This window comes from Anolis sagrei, chromosome 4, assembly GCF_037176765.1.
Source record: "Anolis sagrei isolate rAnoSag1 chromosome 4, rAnoSag1.mat, whole genome shotgun sequence".
Classification (NCBI taxonomy): Eukaryota; Metazoa; Chordata; class Lepidosauria; order Squamata; family Dactyloidae; genus Anolis; species Anolis sagrei.
Window position 1 is genome coordinate 88,805,481 of NC_090024.1, and position 16,013 is coordinate 88,821,493.

The window sequence follows — 16,013 nt, forward strand, 5'->3', positions numbered from 1 at the left end:
CATCATAGAACACTTTGCCCACACAGACAACACAGAGCCCAAAATGTTCTATGATGGGGAATTTTCCCCATGTGATGAGGTCCTAAGTATGGTGTAATACAGTTGATACTAGCTAAGTTTATATCACTGTTTCAAATCAAGCTATGTTTTCAGATTCCTAAGAACTCAAAATGGTTTCAGGGTGTATATTTTTTCCTACAAACAAACCAAAGTAAGATGATGAGAACAGTTTGCATCATGCAACAAAAGCTGAATTCAGCTGAACAAAGTAATCTGATTTCAGCTGCTAGTGTTTAACATCTGATACTCCATTATGGTGACTGCTCAGATATTTTAACAAACCAATGTTCATTACCCAAAAATGTCTAGATACTTTTGCAGACAATAACTCATTCATATAATAAATAATAATTGCTTGTGATTCATTCACTGTAGCGGAATCAGGGATGTGATTCTGTTAGGGTTTCTTTGGTACTCAAACTAGAGCAGATGTCAGCTGGTTTTTCAAAACTAGGAGTCCTCTCTTGGCATTTTATCCACTGAATTCTATCTGACTATTTATATGTTCATAAAATATTCATGGCAGTATTTAACATCTAACGACACTTATTTTCGATTTTCAACAGGCAGCTTATGATATATTATGTTTTGAAGAGATATAAACAAGATAAAAGCAGATTTGAGGAAAACTTTCACATGGAAAACTCGAATCTTTAATCTGAAATCTAACTGAAATCAAATACACATTAAACAGCAGACCTTTACATAAACAAAGTTGTCATTTATTCTACAATAATCTGTGTACATAATTGCTATATTTTAAACAATAACAAAGAGTGTCTTAATCTATAAAACAATGCATTTATTACATAAGCATCCACACATTTCAGAGTCCTAAATCTATTTATGCCATTCTCACCCCCCAAAAAACTCTGCAACACGGAACAAGTACTAAGTGCCAAGGTCTGTGTTTGCAATGTGTAAAACAAAACTTAAAGCAGACCTGAGCATCATATTTACAGTTTATTACCTCAATGCATATCCATTCTAGTACTATAAACAGGTAGTAAATTGTTGATCTATAAGCCTTCATGGAAGGTGAAATAATCAGCCTAAATCCAGGGTTCTCAAAGCAGGAGATGGGATTCCTTTAAGACTGGGCTAATTGGTAAAGGGGTCTCAATAATTTTCCTCAGACTCCTTCTGTTCTCAATACATTATAGATAACTCCTAATTTCCAGTCATTCCTTGGATAGATGCCCAAGTCTGATGGTAGAGTTTGCACAATTCCCTCAATTCCAAGAATCACCTAGCCAATGTAATAACTTTTCCAAGTTGTGTTTTAATCCTGGTTAAAAAATCTTTTAAAAGTCTTTTTGGACTTTAATATTTGTACAATTTCAATACATATGCATATCTTTCATGTTAAGTGATTGCTATAGACAAGAGCTATTTATCCGTTGTCTCCTTGTTAGTGTCTTTATTAATAAATATTGGAGGAAAACTTATTTCTCACTTTGAGAACCTCTGGTCTAAATGTTCCTACTGTTGAATGCAATGTTAATCCAAATGTACATGGTATATAAAACACAACACCACTTTATTGTCAATGAACATGTGTTAAGAATCAGTATCCTTTCTCCCTGAGGGCAAACTGCTTTGTTTAAAAACCAGCATTTACAACACTTCTGGGAGCCATTTGTAACGAATATCTTCTGAATTTGAACTGAAAGCTTTTGTTTATTTGTCTCGTAGATGTATTTCTTAGGGCCAAAAGTCCTAACAAATAAAGATATTAGGTCTAGTTGGCATCAAGGGAATGATGGCACATATTTGTATTGTGCCATCAATGCTAGTTATTAACTAGCATTTAGTTTTTTAAATCTTTTGACAAAAACATGGGCCATAAATAAGTAATGATGATGCTGATGATGACTAATTTATTAACCACTTCCCTGTGGCTCAAAATAAATAGAATTATCTCCACCACCACCTCTACTGTATGTATCACACATCTTAGTATCTATCTTCTAGCTTTTCATAACTGAAAACTGAGACACATGTGGCTAAACAACACCAGAATGTGATCAAGATAGGAAGAACAGATAAGCTAAGAGGGGCTGCAGGAAGGACATGATTCTGGCTTTTTCTGAACTCTCCTCCCTACTCAGTTAATTGAGCGCAAAGTACTAAGTCTGCAGCCATTAAAATAAGATGAAGACAAAGGGGAGAAGTTGGGTAGATAAGTCACAACATTGGACAATTTTAAAGTGTCTGAAGAAATGGAGGCTTATTTGGGACTATCCCTGCCAAACCAGGGCAACTGGGTGATATATTAGTGAAGGAAAGATGGATAAAAATGTAACCATAGAATCATAGAATCAAAGAGTTGGAAGAGACCTCATGGGCCATCCAGTCCAACCCCCTGCCAAGAAGCAGGAATATTGCATTCAATAAACCAATAAAAACTAAATAAATAAATGTGGGCATGCATTAATACAATGGCAATTATCATGAGGGAACAAAAGCCTAAATCCAATTCTTAGGACCTTATCACATAGGGGGGCAGTGGAGCAAATCGTGGGGCAGTGGGGTAAATATGTTGCCCAGGGCCCCGCATAACTTGCATCACTCACTTGTCCATCACATGCCAGAAAGCGCACCTTTCCAGCGTGCTCCCGAATTATCCTCATTATTTCTTATCTGAACTTGGGTAGTCTCCCATGTTCAGATTTCTCTCTTGTAGTCTACTTTGTCAACACAACCGGCACGGAGCTCACCAGAAGCATATGTGCATCATGTGATGGGATTTGGCTGGCTCTATGCCATTTGTCTGGGCAAAGTGTTCTACGAAGGGGAATTTCCCCCATGTGATGAGGTCCTTAGTCTTAAATATTAACAAAATGACATGTAAATAAGCATTAAACTACCAGTCAGCAAATGATCTAATGATCATTTGCTTTTGTTAAGACAAAAAGTATATGTACAATACAATATGCCTAAATACCCTAAAGGCACCAAATCCTGATCTTGGAAGTAAACTAGGGGCAGCCCTAGTTAGTACTTAGAGGGGAGACTGCCAGTGAATACCAGGTGGTTTTGGTTATATTTCGGATGAAAAACTGACAAAAACAACTGTTGCATATTCATTGCTTAAGAAAGCACTAGGAAATTATTCGGATCAACATATGTTGACAAATGACTTGAAGGAAGATATGTATACGCTTAAGTAAGGACTGTAAAGTGATTGTGATCTAACAATTTCTAAAATATACACAATATACAGCAGTTTGCATTTATGCCTCTGGACATTTTCTAGTTATTTTAGGATTCTGAATCTTGACACATTTCCCTCATATTCATATCTTAACAAAAACTATTCCATACTGTTCCCACACTGAAAAAAACCGAACAATAGCTGTAGTCACTTCTGCTCATCTGTGAATATACAGCCAAATGTAGTAACTACAGCTTATAAAGTGCTCTTCAGACCCAACCTGCTCTCTGTCATCGTCATTCACAATTTTCCACAAATTTCAAAGCAAAACAGCAAAAAACCCATAAAAAACAAAAACACATATATACTGTCACACCCAATCAGCTTGATAAACCTAATAGAAAATGAGAAGTAAATAGATTCTGAAATGCAAGACCAAACCAAAAATTACAAACAATGATGACTATAGTATATTAGTTATAAAATTTAAAAGTCAGCTACAGTTAACCACATGCCATTCCAAATGCAATAAATATTGGCCAAGATCCTGTTGGGACATTGTATACTCATGAGTGGACTTGTGTGTGAGAGAAAAAGAATAGTGAAGATGTGTAACAGCTGTATCTGAAGACTGACATTTTGTACCTCTGTGGAGCAGCAGGCAAAAGGATTGATATGCAAAGGGACAGACACTAACTGGGACCGATTTGCTGCAGTCCAAAATGTGAATTGGGGTTTTATTCCCACTGAGAACCCTCTACATATTTGGGTGGTGGGATAACTCATGTATCAGGCACTTTTTTCAGTGTCCTTTTATGCATCTTTGCAATTTGGTAACCAGGTTTTGGCGGTGTATGTGGAAATAGTCAGGAATCTTGTTGCCTCTGCTGCATACAAATTGAGTGAATAGTCCTATAGGATTCTGACCCTTGAATAATATCTTATATCCCAGCAAGCCACAGTTTTCTACATCAAGTATTACTACAATCCGAAACCTTGAAATCAGAAAAGGGAAGATGCTTTGAACATGACACCCTAGTGAAAATAAACACTTTGACACTGTGGCAAGGGTCAGTATTATGTGCACGGAGTCTTTCGTACTACTTTCAACACAATCCACAATGTACTTCATGACAAAAAGTGCACTTATTCACAATCGACTATAAGACCAATTGTGAAGTACCTGTCTGTCTTATTAATGGATAGCTGGATCTAACTACTGCCAAGATTACTACAAGCTTTTGAGGGATTCCCCACTGCTGCTTCTTTTAAAAGGAGTATTTCAAACACAAAAATGTTGTGACAGTTGTGCCTATTTAGAGAATGACATATCTGTAAAGTCTGTCCCTCCAGACAGTCTCAATCCTCCACTTCTATTCTTCCAGTTTTATGCTGATCCATCTCATTTATTTTACAAAACGAATTCCATGCATATTGTTGTGTGTATTTTTTCAAATGAATGTATAACAAAAGCCTGCTCTTACTCTTTTAATAACATATGGTGTGTGTGTGTAATTGTTGTGAATTCCCTCCCATCGCAAACACTGACATTTTGTCAATCATAGTTTGTTTCCTTTCACTGAACACAGATAGCTATCCTGGTCACAAATTGCATATAGTTCCATTGATTCAGTTAGGTAAGTGCAGAATCAGGTCTAAAATGCTTGATAGAACCAATTTTGCACACATCCCTTCATTTGCAGTGAATAGTAAGTGGAAACTCAGCTGGTTGGTGCACTGCTGATACAACCTTTTTCAGATCAAGAGGGCAAAGTATTTTGAGGACTGCAATCTGAACATACTATCATCAGCAAACATCAGCATTTGTTCAAATCTCTGTGTGTCTTCTGATATGTTCACCTTGTTATCTTTTGATAACAAGGTCCAATGCACCCTCACATGAAAATAAGTCTCACCTTTTTAGAAAAACTATATTAATGTATTAGTGAGTCAGCATGCATAGGATTACACCATTAAAAGGAAACAATATACAGTTGTTTCATTCTACTGAAGTTCATGGAGACTGAGTGGAGGAATGACCAGGGACACATCAGCTATTTTCCTGTAGGAAGACACACTAGAGCAGGTATCTGCAGACACCATCTGAGGGCCTTGTGAGCTGTCTAGAAATAATACCTTTTCAGTACATTCAGTTGCATGAAAATAGTTGGATCCATCCCTAGTCATCCCCCCATTCCCAAACAACAAAGAATGGCTATGTTAAGGAGGGCTGCGTTGGTCGCTTGAGATATTTCATTTGTTGCATAATTGGAACCAAATTCCAATCTATTCAACAACCGTAAGAGTGTATTGTAATGATGTAAGCCCCACAAGGTTGTTGTGTGCCTTCAAGCCATATTCAACATATAGAGATCCTAAGATCAACCTATTAAGGGGTTTTTGTAGCAAAACTTGCCTTCCTCTAAGAGAATGACCTGATCAAGGTCTCTTTTGTGTGTGTGGTGATGGTTGTTTTCATAGCTGAGCAGGAATTAGAACCCTGGTTTCCAGCATTGTAGATCTACACTAAAGCCACTGTAACTGACTCACAACATCATAATTCACTAACAGAATGCTACCCTTGGAATCAGTGAACCATAATTGAGTATCTTGAGTGCATACTCCAATTCCCAGGGTTGCTACAAAATGGTTACAAGAATAGAACTGGAAAGCATCTTGTTTCAGGATTTGTTCAAGGTTAGAGTTGCAGAACATCTATCCTGTACCTTGACAACCCTAGCACATATACACAGAAATATTTCATGATAATGGATCCTCCAGTAATTAGCAAACTTTTATACTGGAGTAGTTCAAGGCCTAATCATTGTTTACAGGGTAATCTAGAAATCTGTGTGGGTGACATGTTGTGATGGATTTCAAGCTCTCTCTCTCTAAATGTATATATAGGAACAGATCCATAAATTTTCCAAGGGAAAGAAAACATTGTGTCTCAATTGGTTGACTATTATAAGCAAGGGATTGAATTCTGAAGACATGGATCAATCACATTCTGATTTTCTGGAAAGATCCAGGTCACTCCCTCTCCAGTGCCCCATCTCGGACCAAAATAGTGGTTAGAATGCTACAATCACACAGTTAGGTATATAAGTACATGCAGCTTATTCGTATGATGCAGAGAGGAAAATAAACATTCTTAATACTGGCACTAAAGTCTACACTGAAACCTAGTTCCACATTCAGCCTGCAGTTTTAGCTAGAGGAGAGATTAATATTTCAGAAAGTGTTGCACTTCTAGTAGAATAGCTGCTTAACACATCACTAACAGAGCTGGTAGCCTTCATAGTCATATGAAAAATATTGTGTCCATAATAATTGTTTTGTTATATCCTAATTAAACCAAATAATGGCTACATGTAGTATGAAAGAAGAACTCTGCCTTCCATTCCTAAAGAGTTTGATAGAAAAATGGTAGCGTTGCTTCCTTTTGCAATCATCAAGAAACTTTTCCATTTGTTCAGTCTTGACCATGAAGAGATTTTAGTAAAATCTTCAATTTCACAAAAAGATGTAAAATTCCATCCCATTTGCACTGGCAAAAATCAGTACTGCTATGGGATGGAGGTGGCGTTATCACTATTTGCCATCTCTGCATTGAAGATAAGAGGTCACTAAAAAGAGAGAGAATTCAACAGTGTGATGGTTAAATATTCAGGGAATCAAACCTATTTTTGAAGATCAAATTTCAAGGTCTAGATGGACAATTCCCTTACATTCATACTGCCCAAATGTAAATTCTTTTCTCCCAAATTTGCAAAATATGTTAAGTTTGGTAAAGTCTTATAAAAATGTAATTGAAACGAATCAACCTTTTGCCAAACAAATCAGGGCTCACTGAAAATGTAAAAGGGAATATTTTGTATCTAGATTTTATACAGGAAAATCTTATTTCAAGAGCCTACATGAGGGATTTCTTCATGACTCATGGTAGGGAAGTTTCATGATACATGATTTCTAAGCATATAATAATACGGCTAAATTCATTCCCTTGACAAGACATTGCTCCTACCCTATTTATTTTGATATATGACCCTTATGACCCATGTAGAATAACATCTTAAAGTCAATTGGCTCATCCTTATTGAGCACATCGATTATATCATGTAAAAGAAAAGGGTCAGTTTTAGTAGCTTGTTGGGCCATAGTGTTCCTTCTTATGAACCCAGTAGGGTTCACCACTTGATGAGGAGCCATGGTGGTACAACGGGTTAAATTTTTGTGCCACCTGAACTGCTGACCTGAAGGTCAGTGATTTGAATTCAGAGATGGGGTGAGCTCCCATCTGTCACCTCCAGCTTCCCATGAGGGGACATGAAAGAAGACTCCCACAGTCTGGTAACACATCTGGGTGTCCCCTGGGCAACGTCTCTGCAGACGGCCAATTTTCTTACACCAGAAGCGACTTGCAGTTTCTCAAATCACTTCTGACACAATGAAAAAAACAAAAATACTTTTTTGGTTGTGTTAATATTTTAAGGGCCAATATTTTAAATGTATTTTAATGTATTTTACTGTTGTTGACCGGTTTGTGGTAATTGTTGTGCTTTAACTGTTTCTTTGTCGGCATCTAATGATTGCCAATCGTAAACTGCCCTGAGTTCCCCTTCGGGGGTAGAGAAGGACGGGGTACAAATGCTTTAAACAAACAAACAAATAAATAATAAATTGATGACCAAATGTCAGAAGCACAGTGGCAAAAGGCACTGCATTTTAACTTTTAACCAATGTACATAGAGTGCACCAACTTCTAACCTAAATTGTATCCCTTTGCCACACAAACAAAATGCAGCAGTGGCAGAAGGATCACAGAGGATGTATGGGGATTACAAACAATGTCATGGGACTGCATTTGATTTATGGTCCACATGTGACCAAACACTGACATTAATGATTTCCAGCATTTACAAAGGACATTTTACATTTGCAAAGCCTATTATTTCATCGATTCTTACAAACAGGTACAACGTACTTCAGTTTTGTTTTCTGAATACTGAGATGAGGGACTAAGGCTGAGAGATAGTAGCATTTCTATGGCCACCAAACAACTGTGAACCAGGTATCTGTTATGAACCCACTAGGGTTCATATGTTTCACCGCCTGATGAGGAGCAGGAGTCCACTCTTTTAAACACGACATTATGCTACCCCTCTAATTCCAGGGGGCTATTTTGAATTTCTTAGCAACTTGCATTTCTTTTCCCACAACATTTGCACATTTGGAAGGGAAGACCAAAACACCTTCTTGTAAATTGCCTAAACTAACACATCTGAATTAAAACGATAGGGTTGTGCTACGTTGGGAGCACAGAAAAGGCATTTCAGGATGATTTGAAAGGAAGATTCCACTCAAAAGCATGGATCAGTTCCTTTTCTGGATTACAATTCTCACAGTTCATGCCAGCTGTGAGATTGTAAAAGTTGTAGACCAAAATGATTCATTTTCCCAAGCTCTGATTTGTTTGTGCCATTCACTGCTGTAGGAGATTGATTGGTTACCTTGGCAATCAAAAGCTGAAAAAGCACACATATTTTCCTCATGAGCTACCAGCTTGTTTTCAATGTGTTTCTTCAAAAGCAGCCATCTTCAAATCAAATTCAAGCTCTACTTGCTGAGCCGAGAAAGAGATTTGATTGCCTAAAAGGAAGTCCCTCCATTCTTTCAACAGCTGTCTGGAAAACCAGATATATCGGGCTGAATGACAATGATATGACATCGAACACACATGAATTCAGCCTTCAAATAGCAACACCTCCTTGGAGCATCCATTGAAAAGTGAGAGAAAGCAGGGGAGGAACGCAGTTCAATATGGCTGGGGTGCAATCCTGCAGCTCAAGTGGTGTTGGTCCACTGAGTAAAAGCCTCAGGTTCTCAAGGGAAGAAGGGGAGCGGATATCAAAGCACCAGAACTGCTGAATTGTATTTCCAAACATCATCGCAGTAGTGACCACACAGCATCTTCTGCAAATGAAAGAGGACAAAAAGTGGTTCAAGGAGCAGTACATTTCATAGCACTGCCATTCTACTGAATTTATTACAAAATCTGCAGTTGCCGTATTTGGATATCAGGTAAAATCATAGTTTGCTATTATAGTAACAAGTCTAATTTCTATCCTGAATTGTGAATAAATTGGAAACTTTCACCTCCATTTCAGAATAACTATAGTTAAGAACATCGCTCCAATTCAAAGCAGGACTTACTTTTTAGTTTGGCTAGTGAGACAAACTAGCTCCCTAAACTATGGCATTTTCCACTAACCAGAATTAAGATTCACTAGGATTGTCTACAATGGAATGATTTTGCAAACAAAAATTCAAATTTTCCTTTTTTTTATGCCCAATCTGCAGGTAGTGGTACAATTAATGATAGTCCTTGATCCCCAAAAGCAAGGCCTCAGTTAACAATCTAGGCAACAGGAAATGGTGAAGGAATGGCGAACAACCCTGGCATCATCACCGGAACCACTGTAGATAGGGCAAGATTCACTAGTCTGATAGAGTGAAGAAATTATAAGTAGAGTTAAGTCTTTGAAAAGCAGCTGTGAATGAACTAGGTAAGATTCTCAGATGTAAACATTTACCACTGAATACCAAAGTCATGATTTCCCAAGCCAGCATATTTCTAATTTCAGTATATGTATCTGAAAGCTGGATGAAACTTGCATTGTTGTGTACCAATACCTGCTCCAGTATCATATGTGGTACTGGAGTAGATTAATTACAGGGTCTCTTGGAGGGTTGTCCTTCATAAGCAGCCATAAGTCAAAGCCAACTTGATACCATCACCAGACCCTATTCTAAAAGCCTTGTTGTTGTAACATCTCCTGTACTCCATCACTTAATAATGATTGCACCAAAATCCGTTTTGGACCCAGCATGGTTTAACCAAAACATTTTTTGCGCCCAAATAATTATATATACATCTATCCCCTTAGAGTACCTTTATTTCACAGTAATACAGTTAGACTATTAGAAGTCAGAGGTAGCCAGAAATCTTAATGATTTGGGTTATTGAATCCACACTTGGTTTTAGGAGAACTAGGTAAAGGTTTTCCCTAGACATTAAGTCTAGTTGTGTCTGACTCTGGAGGGTGGTGCTCATCTCCATTTCTTAGTCGAAGAGCTGGCATTGTCTGTAAACACCTCCTAGGTCATGTGGCTGGCATGACTGCATGGAGCGCCGTTATCTTCCTGCAGAACCAGAACCTATTGATCTTACTCACATTTGCATGTTTTCGAACTGCTATGTTGGCAGAAGCTGGGGCTAACAGCGGGAGCTCACCCCACTCCCCAGATTCAAATTGCAATCCTTTCCGTCAGCAAGTTCAGCAGCTCAGCGGTTTAACCCACTGCTCAACCAGGGCGTAACTAGTCCATTTTGATAGAAGTTATCTAAGGTGCTGAAGCAAATTCTCAAATAAGTTCAGCATTTTGGACAGTTCCTATAAAACCCATAAAACTTAGCATGAAATCATCAACTTGAAGGACTATAGCTATTGATAATATCAATGATTGCTTTCTCTTGGCTCAGTTTTGTTTTTATATGACACTAGCCATCCCCTGCCACACATTGCTGTGGCCCAGTCTGTGTAAATGTGTTTTGTGTGTGTGTGTATATGTGTGTATATGTGTGGTTCTGCACATGCGTTGTAATGTATTTTTTTTTTTACTTTTTGGCTTTTTAAGTCTCTTCTGCTGTGTTTTTCTGAGTGATGGTCACTTGTTGGCCTGATAGGTGTATTGTGTCCAAATTTGGTGTCAATTTGCCCAGTGGTTTTTGAGTTATGTTAATCCCACAAACGAACATTACATTTTTATTTATATAAATTTAGGCTGGAAAAATGTTGGCATGCTACTAGGGAATTCGATGGTACTAAAAAAACACAGTGTTATATTGTGATACTTTCATTTTTAAAAGTACAATGACACAACTAGGCATGATTTTTCACAGGGAGATTCTTAAACCATCCAAACGTTTGACTTGAGGGATTGTCTCTTTTGCCATCTGTGTTCATAGGATTTATCCCTGCTAGCTTTTCTAAAGTGGCAATAAGATTCAAGACCTTGTAAAGTTGGAATCATTGCCTTGTTCTTGTCTGGAAAAAACAATGTTGTCTCTTCCCACAAATTTGAGTCAGTACATGGTTGCCGTGGTTTGGAACAATGTGGTTTTGGTGGCTTAGACATAGAGACATGGATGCAACTTACGGGAACTCATTACAAAGCAGAGGCCTTGGAGCTCTGCTAAGCAGTCTTTACAAAGCAAAGCTTGAGTTACAAACCACCCAATTATATTGGTTACCACACCATGTAAACTGTACATTTCCGCATGGACTAAACCTTGGTTCAAAATTAGCACTCAAATGAAAAATGGCATATTTCATATCTTCGGTCCCAGAGTTAATATTCAGGCTATGTAAAAACCACCAGATGCAGCTATTCTGAGTGTTTGCAAAATTCAGAAGGAGCTTTCTATAGATATTCCCTCAAGTCCCCTGAACTAGTTCCCACGGTGCTTTATTTAAAAAGAAAACACCCCTTCAATTTCTGTGGTAAAACAGGCTGTGCCAGCATTGATGAAGCAGTTTATGAGTCTGCCCCGAGGAAGAGTCCTGGTTAGTTGATCCAACATATTTCTGCTTCCTAAGTTGTAGAAAAGTCATCCATCTGAATTATTCTGATGGGATTGAAAACATGTTTGGTTTTGTGTTGTTGAAGGCTTTCATGGCCGGAATCGCTGGGTTGCTGTGAGTTTTCCGGGCTGTATGGAGCCCTCGGGTTGAACAGCTGACAAAAAGTTTGGTGGTTCAAATCTAGGGAGCGGGGTGAGCTCCCGCTGTTAGCTCCTGATTCTGCCAACCTAGCAGTTTGAAAACATGCAAGTGTGAAAGACCAATAGGTACCGCTTTGGTGGGTAGGTAAGGGTGCTCCATGCAGTCATGCTGGCCACATGACCTTGGAGGCATCTACGGACAACGCCCACTCTTTGGCTTAGAAATGGAGATGAGCACCACCCCTCAGAGTCAGACACGACTAGACTTAATGTCAAGGGGAAACCTTTACCTTATACTGTGGCCATGTTCCAGAAGCATTCTCTCCTAATGTTTCGTCCACATCTATGGCAGGCAACCTCAGAGGTTGTGACATTTGTTGGTATTAGGCAAGTGAGGTTTATATAGCTGTGGAATGTCCAGGGTTGGAGAAAGGCAAGTGTGATTGTTGCAGTTGGCCACACTGATTAGCATTTAATGGCCTTGTGAGAAAGGCAAGTGTGAATGTTGCAATTGGCCACCTTGATTGCAACATTAATGGCCTTGTAAATTCAAAGCCTGGCATGCCTCCTACGTGGGGGAATCCTTTGTGGGAGGTGTTAGCTGGCACTGATTAATTCTTGTCTGGAATTCCACTGTTTTTTTTTTTAGTGTTGCTTTTTCTTTACTGTCCTGATTTTAGAGGGTTTTTTTTTAAATACTGGTAGCCAAATTTTGTTCATTCTCATGATTTCCTCCTTTCTGTTGAAACTGTCCACATGATTATGGATTTCAATGGCTTCTCTGTGTAATCTGACATGGTGGTTGTGAGAGTGGTCCAGCATTCCTGTGTTCTCAAATAATATGCTGTGTCCAGGTTTGTTCATCAGGTGCTCTGCTATGGCTGACTTCTCTGGTTGAAGTAGTCTGCAGTGCCTTTCATGTTCTTTGATGCGTGTTTGGGCAATGCTGTATTTGGTGGTCCTTATGTAGACTTGTCCACAGCTGCATGGTATACGGTAGACTCCTGCAGAGGTTAGAGGATCCCTCTTCTCCTTTGTTGAACATCGCATTTGCTTTTACGTTGTGTTTTTTCATCAGCTTCCCTATGTTACAACCTACAATCTACAAAATATCTACAGCCCCACAAAGAAAATTCAACAAAGGCAGACTAATTCAAACTGAAAAGTCAGCCATAGCAGAGCACATTTGCATAGCTGTCTATCATACAAGGGAGACTTCCCAGGGTAGTGGTGGTGGTGGGGAAGGGGGTAAGAGTCACCTACAATTCAATATGTTTGCATATGTAAATACACTGGAATTTGAAAGGAGTTAAGCCTCAAAACTGGATCCAGATGGATAACTGAATCTGTTAATTTAATTTTCTCATGTAATAGTTTTTTTTCCTATTCGAGGTCATGTCCTTATTAGGTAGAAAATTGTGAATGCTAATAAATGTTCTGAACTTGAAGCAATTTTAAGGGTTATCAATATAGCAGCTACGATATGTGCTGCTATACTTAGTAATTAATATTTTTCATAGCTATGTTAGATCTGGGTACCAACCTTCCATTTCTCAGTGTTATGGAGCTTCGAGTGCCTGAGATGTGGAGGAAATTTTAGCCTTCTTCTGTAACAGAAAAAGAGATAAGGCAATGTCATAAGAATTGGATCCCAATGCCACTTTACATTCAAAACACCAAATACCTACAGGAGCATCACCATATAGGTGGGTATTTCTGCTTGGATGGACAAGATCACATATGACTATCATGCATTTTCTCTCTATATAAGAGAAATAGGTGTATTTCCTTTTCTCCTTCAAATGCTATTAAGAGGACCATATGGATGAAAGATCCTATGCATGCATAATTATTGCCATTATTTTCTCACCAAATAAGGAGAGATCATATGAATGGAGAATTGCATGATTAGATAGTAATGTTATTTATTTATTTATTTATTTATTTAAGATACTTTTACCCCACCTTTCTCCACCACGCGGACTCAAGGTGGCTTACAAAAGATAAACCATACAATGCAAAGGCTAAAAACATAGTTAAAATCACAAGTACATCGACCTCTTACCAGCTCCCCTTTCTGATCCCCATAATGATGTACAGATGACTGACCCGTTAAAACTAGTTAAACTTGTTAAAACTCAACCCAGCCCTGACACATTCCATTCCATTTTTAGTTAAAAGCTTTCTGAAATAGGAAGGTCTTCCGGTAACGTAGTAGGCAGCTCTTAGTTCTTCCGTAAAGAAGTTCCAACATGCCAGTGCCCGCCCTGAGAAGTAGCCTTCCCTGGTCCTGCTTAAGCACATCTTTAAAAGAGCCTACGTGGAGATAAGGGTCTCCCCATTTGACTTCAATGCTTGCCGCAATATATATAGGGGGACACGGTGCTCCACATATATAATATAAAGAATCCCTGTAATAAATGTGAAAGAGACATTCACATCTCCACTGTTAAAACCCCCTGCTGTCTGGGCACATGCCTGGGAAGCAAACTGTAAATTCCCCATTCATTTTTGTTTGTTTGGGTGATATATATCTCATAACCATAATTTACAAAAAACATATTGTATCTTCATTAATCACAGGTTCCCAGGTAAAGATGATTTTGGATTTCTGTCAGGAAAAAATCCATACACACTTCTTTATTGATTCTAAATTCATAGAAGTCTGTTTCTTAAATATATGGTCTCAGTGACTTTACAGTGTAATCATACTGAATAACTTATATATATGAATAATCTTAAACAGAGCTTTGAAAGATTCATTTTTTGCAACTCTCAAAATGCCTCACCTAGTGTGGTCAGTGGGAATTCTGGAAAATGTCATCTATCTAACTGTCTGTTTATCTATAACAAGGGTCCTCAAACTTTTTAAACAGAGGGCTAGGTCACAGTCCCTCAAACTGTTGGAGGGCCAGATTATAATTTGAAAAAAATGAATGAATTCCTATGGACACTGCACACATCTTATTTATAGTGCAAAACCCACTTTAAAACAATACAATAATTAAAATGAACAATTTTACCAAATATAAACTTATTAGTATTTCAATGGGAAGTATGGAGCTGCTTTTGGCTGATGAGATAGGATTGTTGTTGTGTGCTTTCAAGTCATTTCAGACTTAGGTTGACCCTGAGCAAGGGCCAGGTAAATGATCTTGGAGGGCCGTATCTGGCCCCCGGGCCTTAGTTTGAGGATCCCTGATCTATAACATTTGCAAGCTCTGACTATAAGATAGGAATATTAGAATGACAACTCTCTTCCCTGGAGTGTGGTGGAGGCTCCTTCTTTAGAAGCTTTCAAACAGAGGTTGAATGGCCATCTGTCAGGGGTGCTTTGAATGCAATTTTCCTGCTTCTTGGCAGGGGGTTGGACTGGATGGCCCATGAGGCCTCTTCCAACTCTATGATTCTATGACTCTATAAATGTGTAGCCCAAAGGACTGAGCAGTAGCACACTTTTTGAGATGACAACAATATTTTAAATAATTCAAAAAAGTGAATGAAAAATGTGTTTCTCAAGAGTCAGGAAACCTTACTTTGATGAGAATTATTGCTCCTATGACCTATTCTGCACTAAATTTGTATGTGATTTTTTGTGTAAAAAAAAAACCCACAGAATTTTCCTAACATAATATTTATGTGCATAAATTATTTTTTTCTGCGCAAAATTTGAATTTTGCACTGAATAGGTCTTGAGCTGCAGTCCTTGAAGACTTCATTAAAATGATAAACCTGTTAAAATTACTCATTGTTTCCTTTGAGAATAACATTGATGAAAAAAATTACAGTTCTAGTTGACCTAGGAAGAAGAGAAGAGGAAATTTTGTTTAGATCTACAGACCTGAGCGAGAAGTCTACTATGGAGTTTTTGGTCAGATAGCCAGGGATGCTTTAATGCTGCAGTTGCGCTTATCCTCCAACTAAAGGGAAGATATCAGACAGTTAGAATATGACATATTGACAGTGAATTGAGCACTGAAAGAGATAATGTGTTTGAAATGCACAAGT

General features: G+C 38.2%; 1 protein-coding gene across 2 annotated transcripts in view; it reads right to left on the minus strand.

The window, feature by feature from the left end:
• Positions 1-678: 678 nt before the first annotated feature.
• The window catches only part of MYLK4 (myosin light chain kinase family member 4), a 126,268-nt gene continuing 110,933 nt past the window's right edge, over positions 679-16,013 (minus strand). For both annotated transcript variants that reach the window (XM_067467520.1, XM_067467518.1), the window contains 3 exons: positions 15,847-15,925; positions 13,549-13,612; positions 679-9,193 (listed from right to left, as the gene is read on the minus strand). In XM_067467520.1, coding sequence (XP_067323621.1) covers positions 13,565-13,612; positions 15,847-15,925 — 127 coding nt within the window. In that variant the 3' untranslated portion in view covers positions 679-9,193; positions 13,549-13,564. The remainder of the gene's footprint in view (positions 9,194-13,548; positions 13,613-15,846; positions 15,926-16,013) is intronic.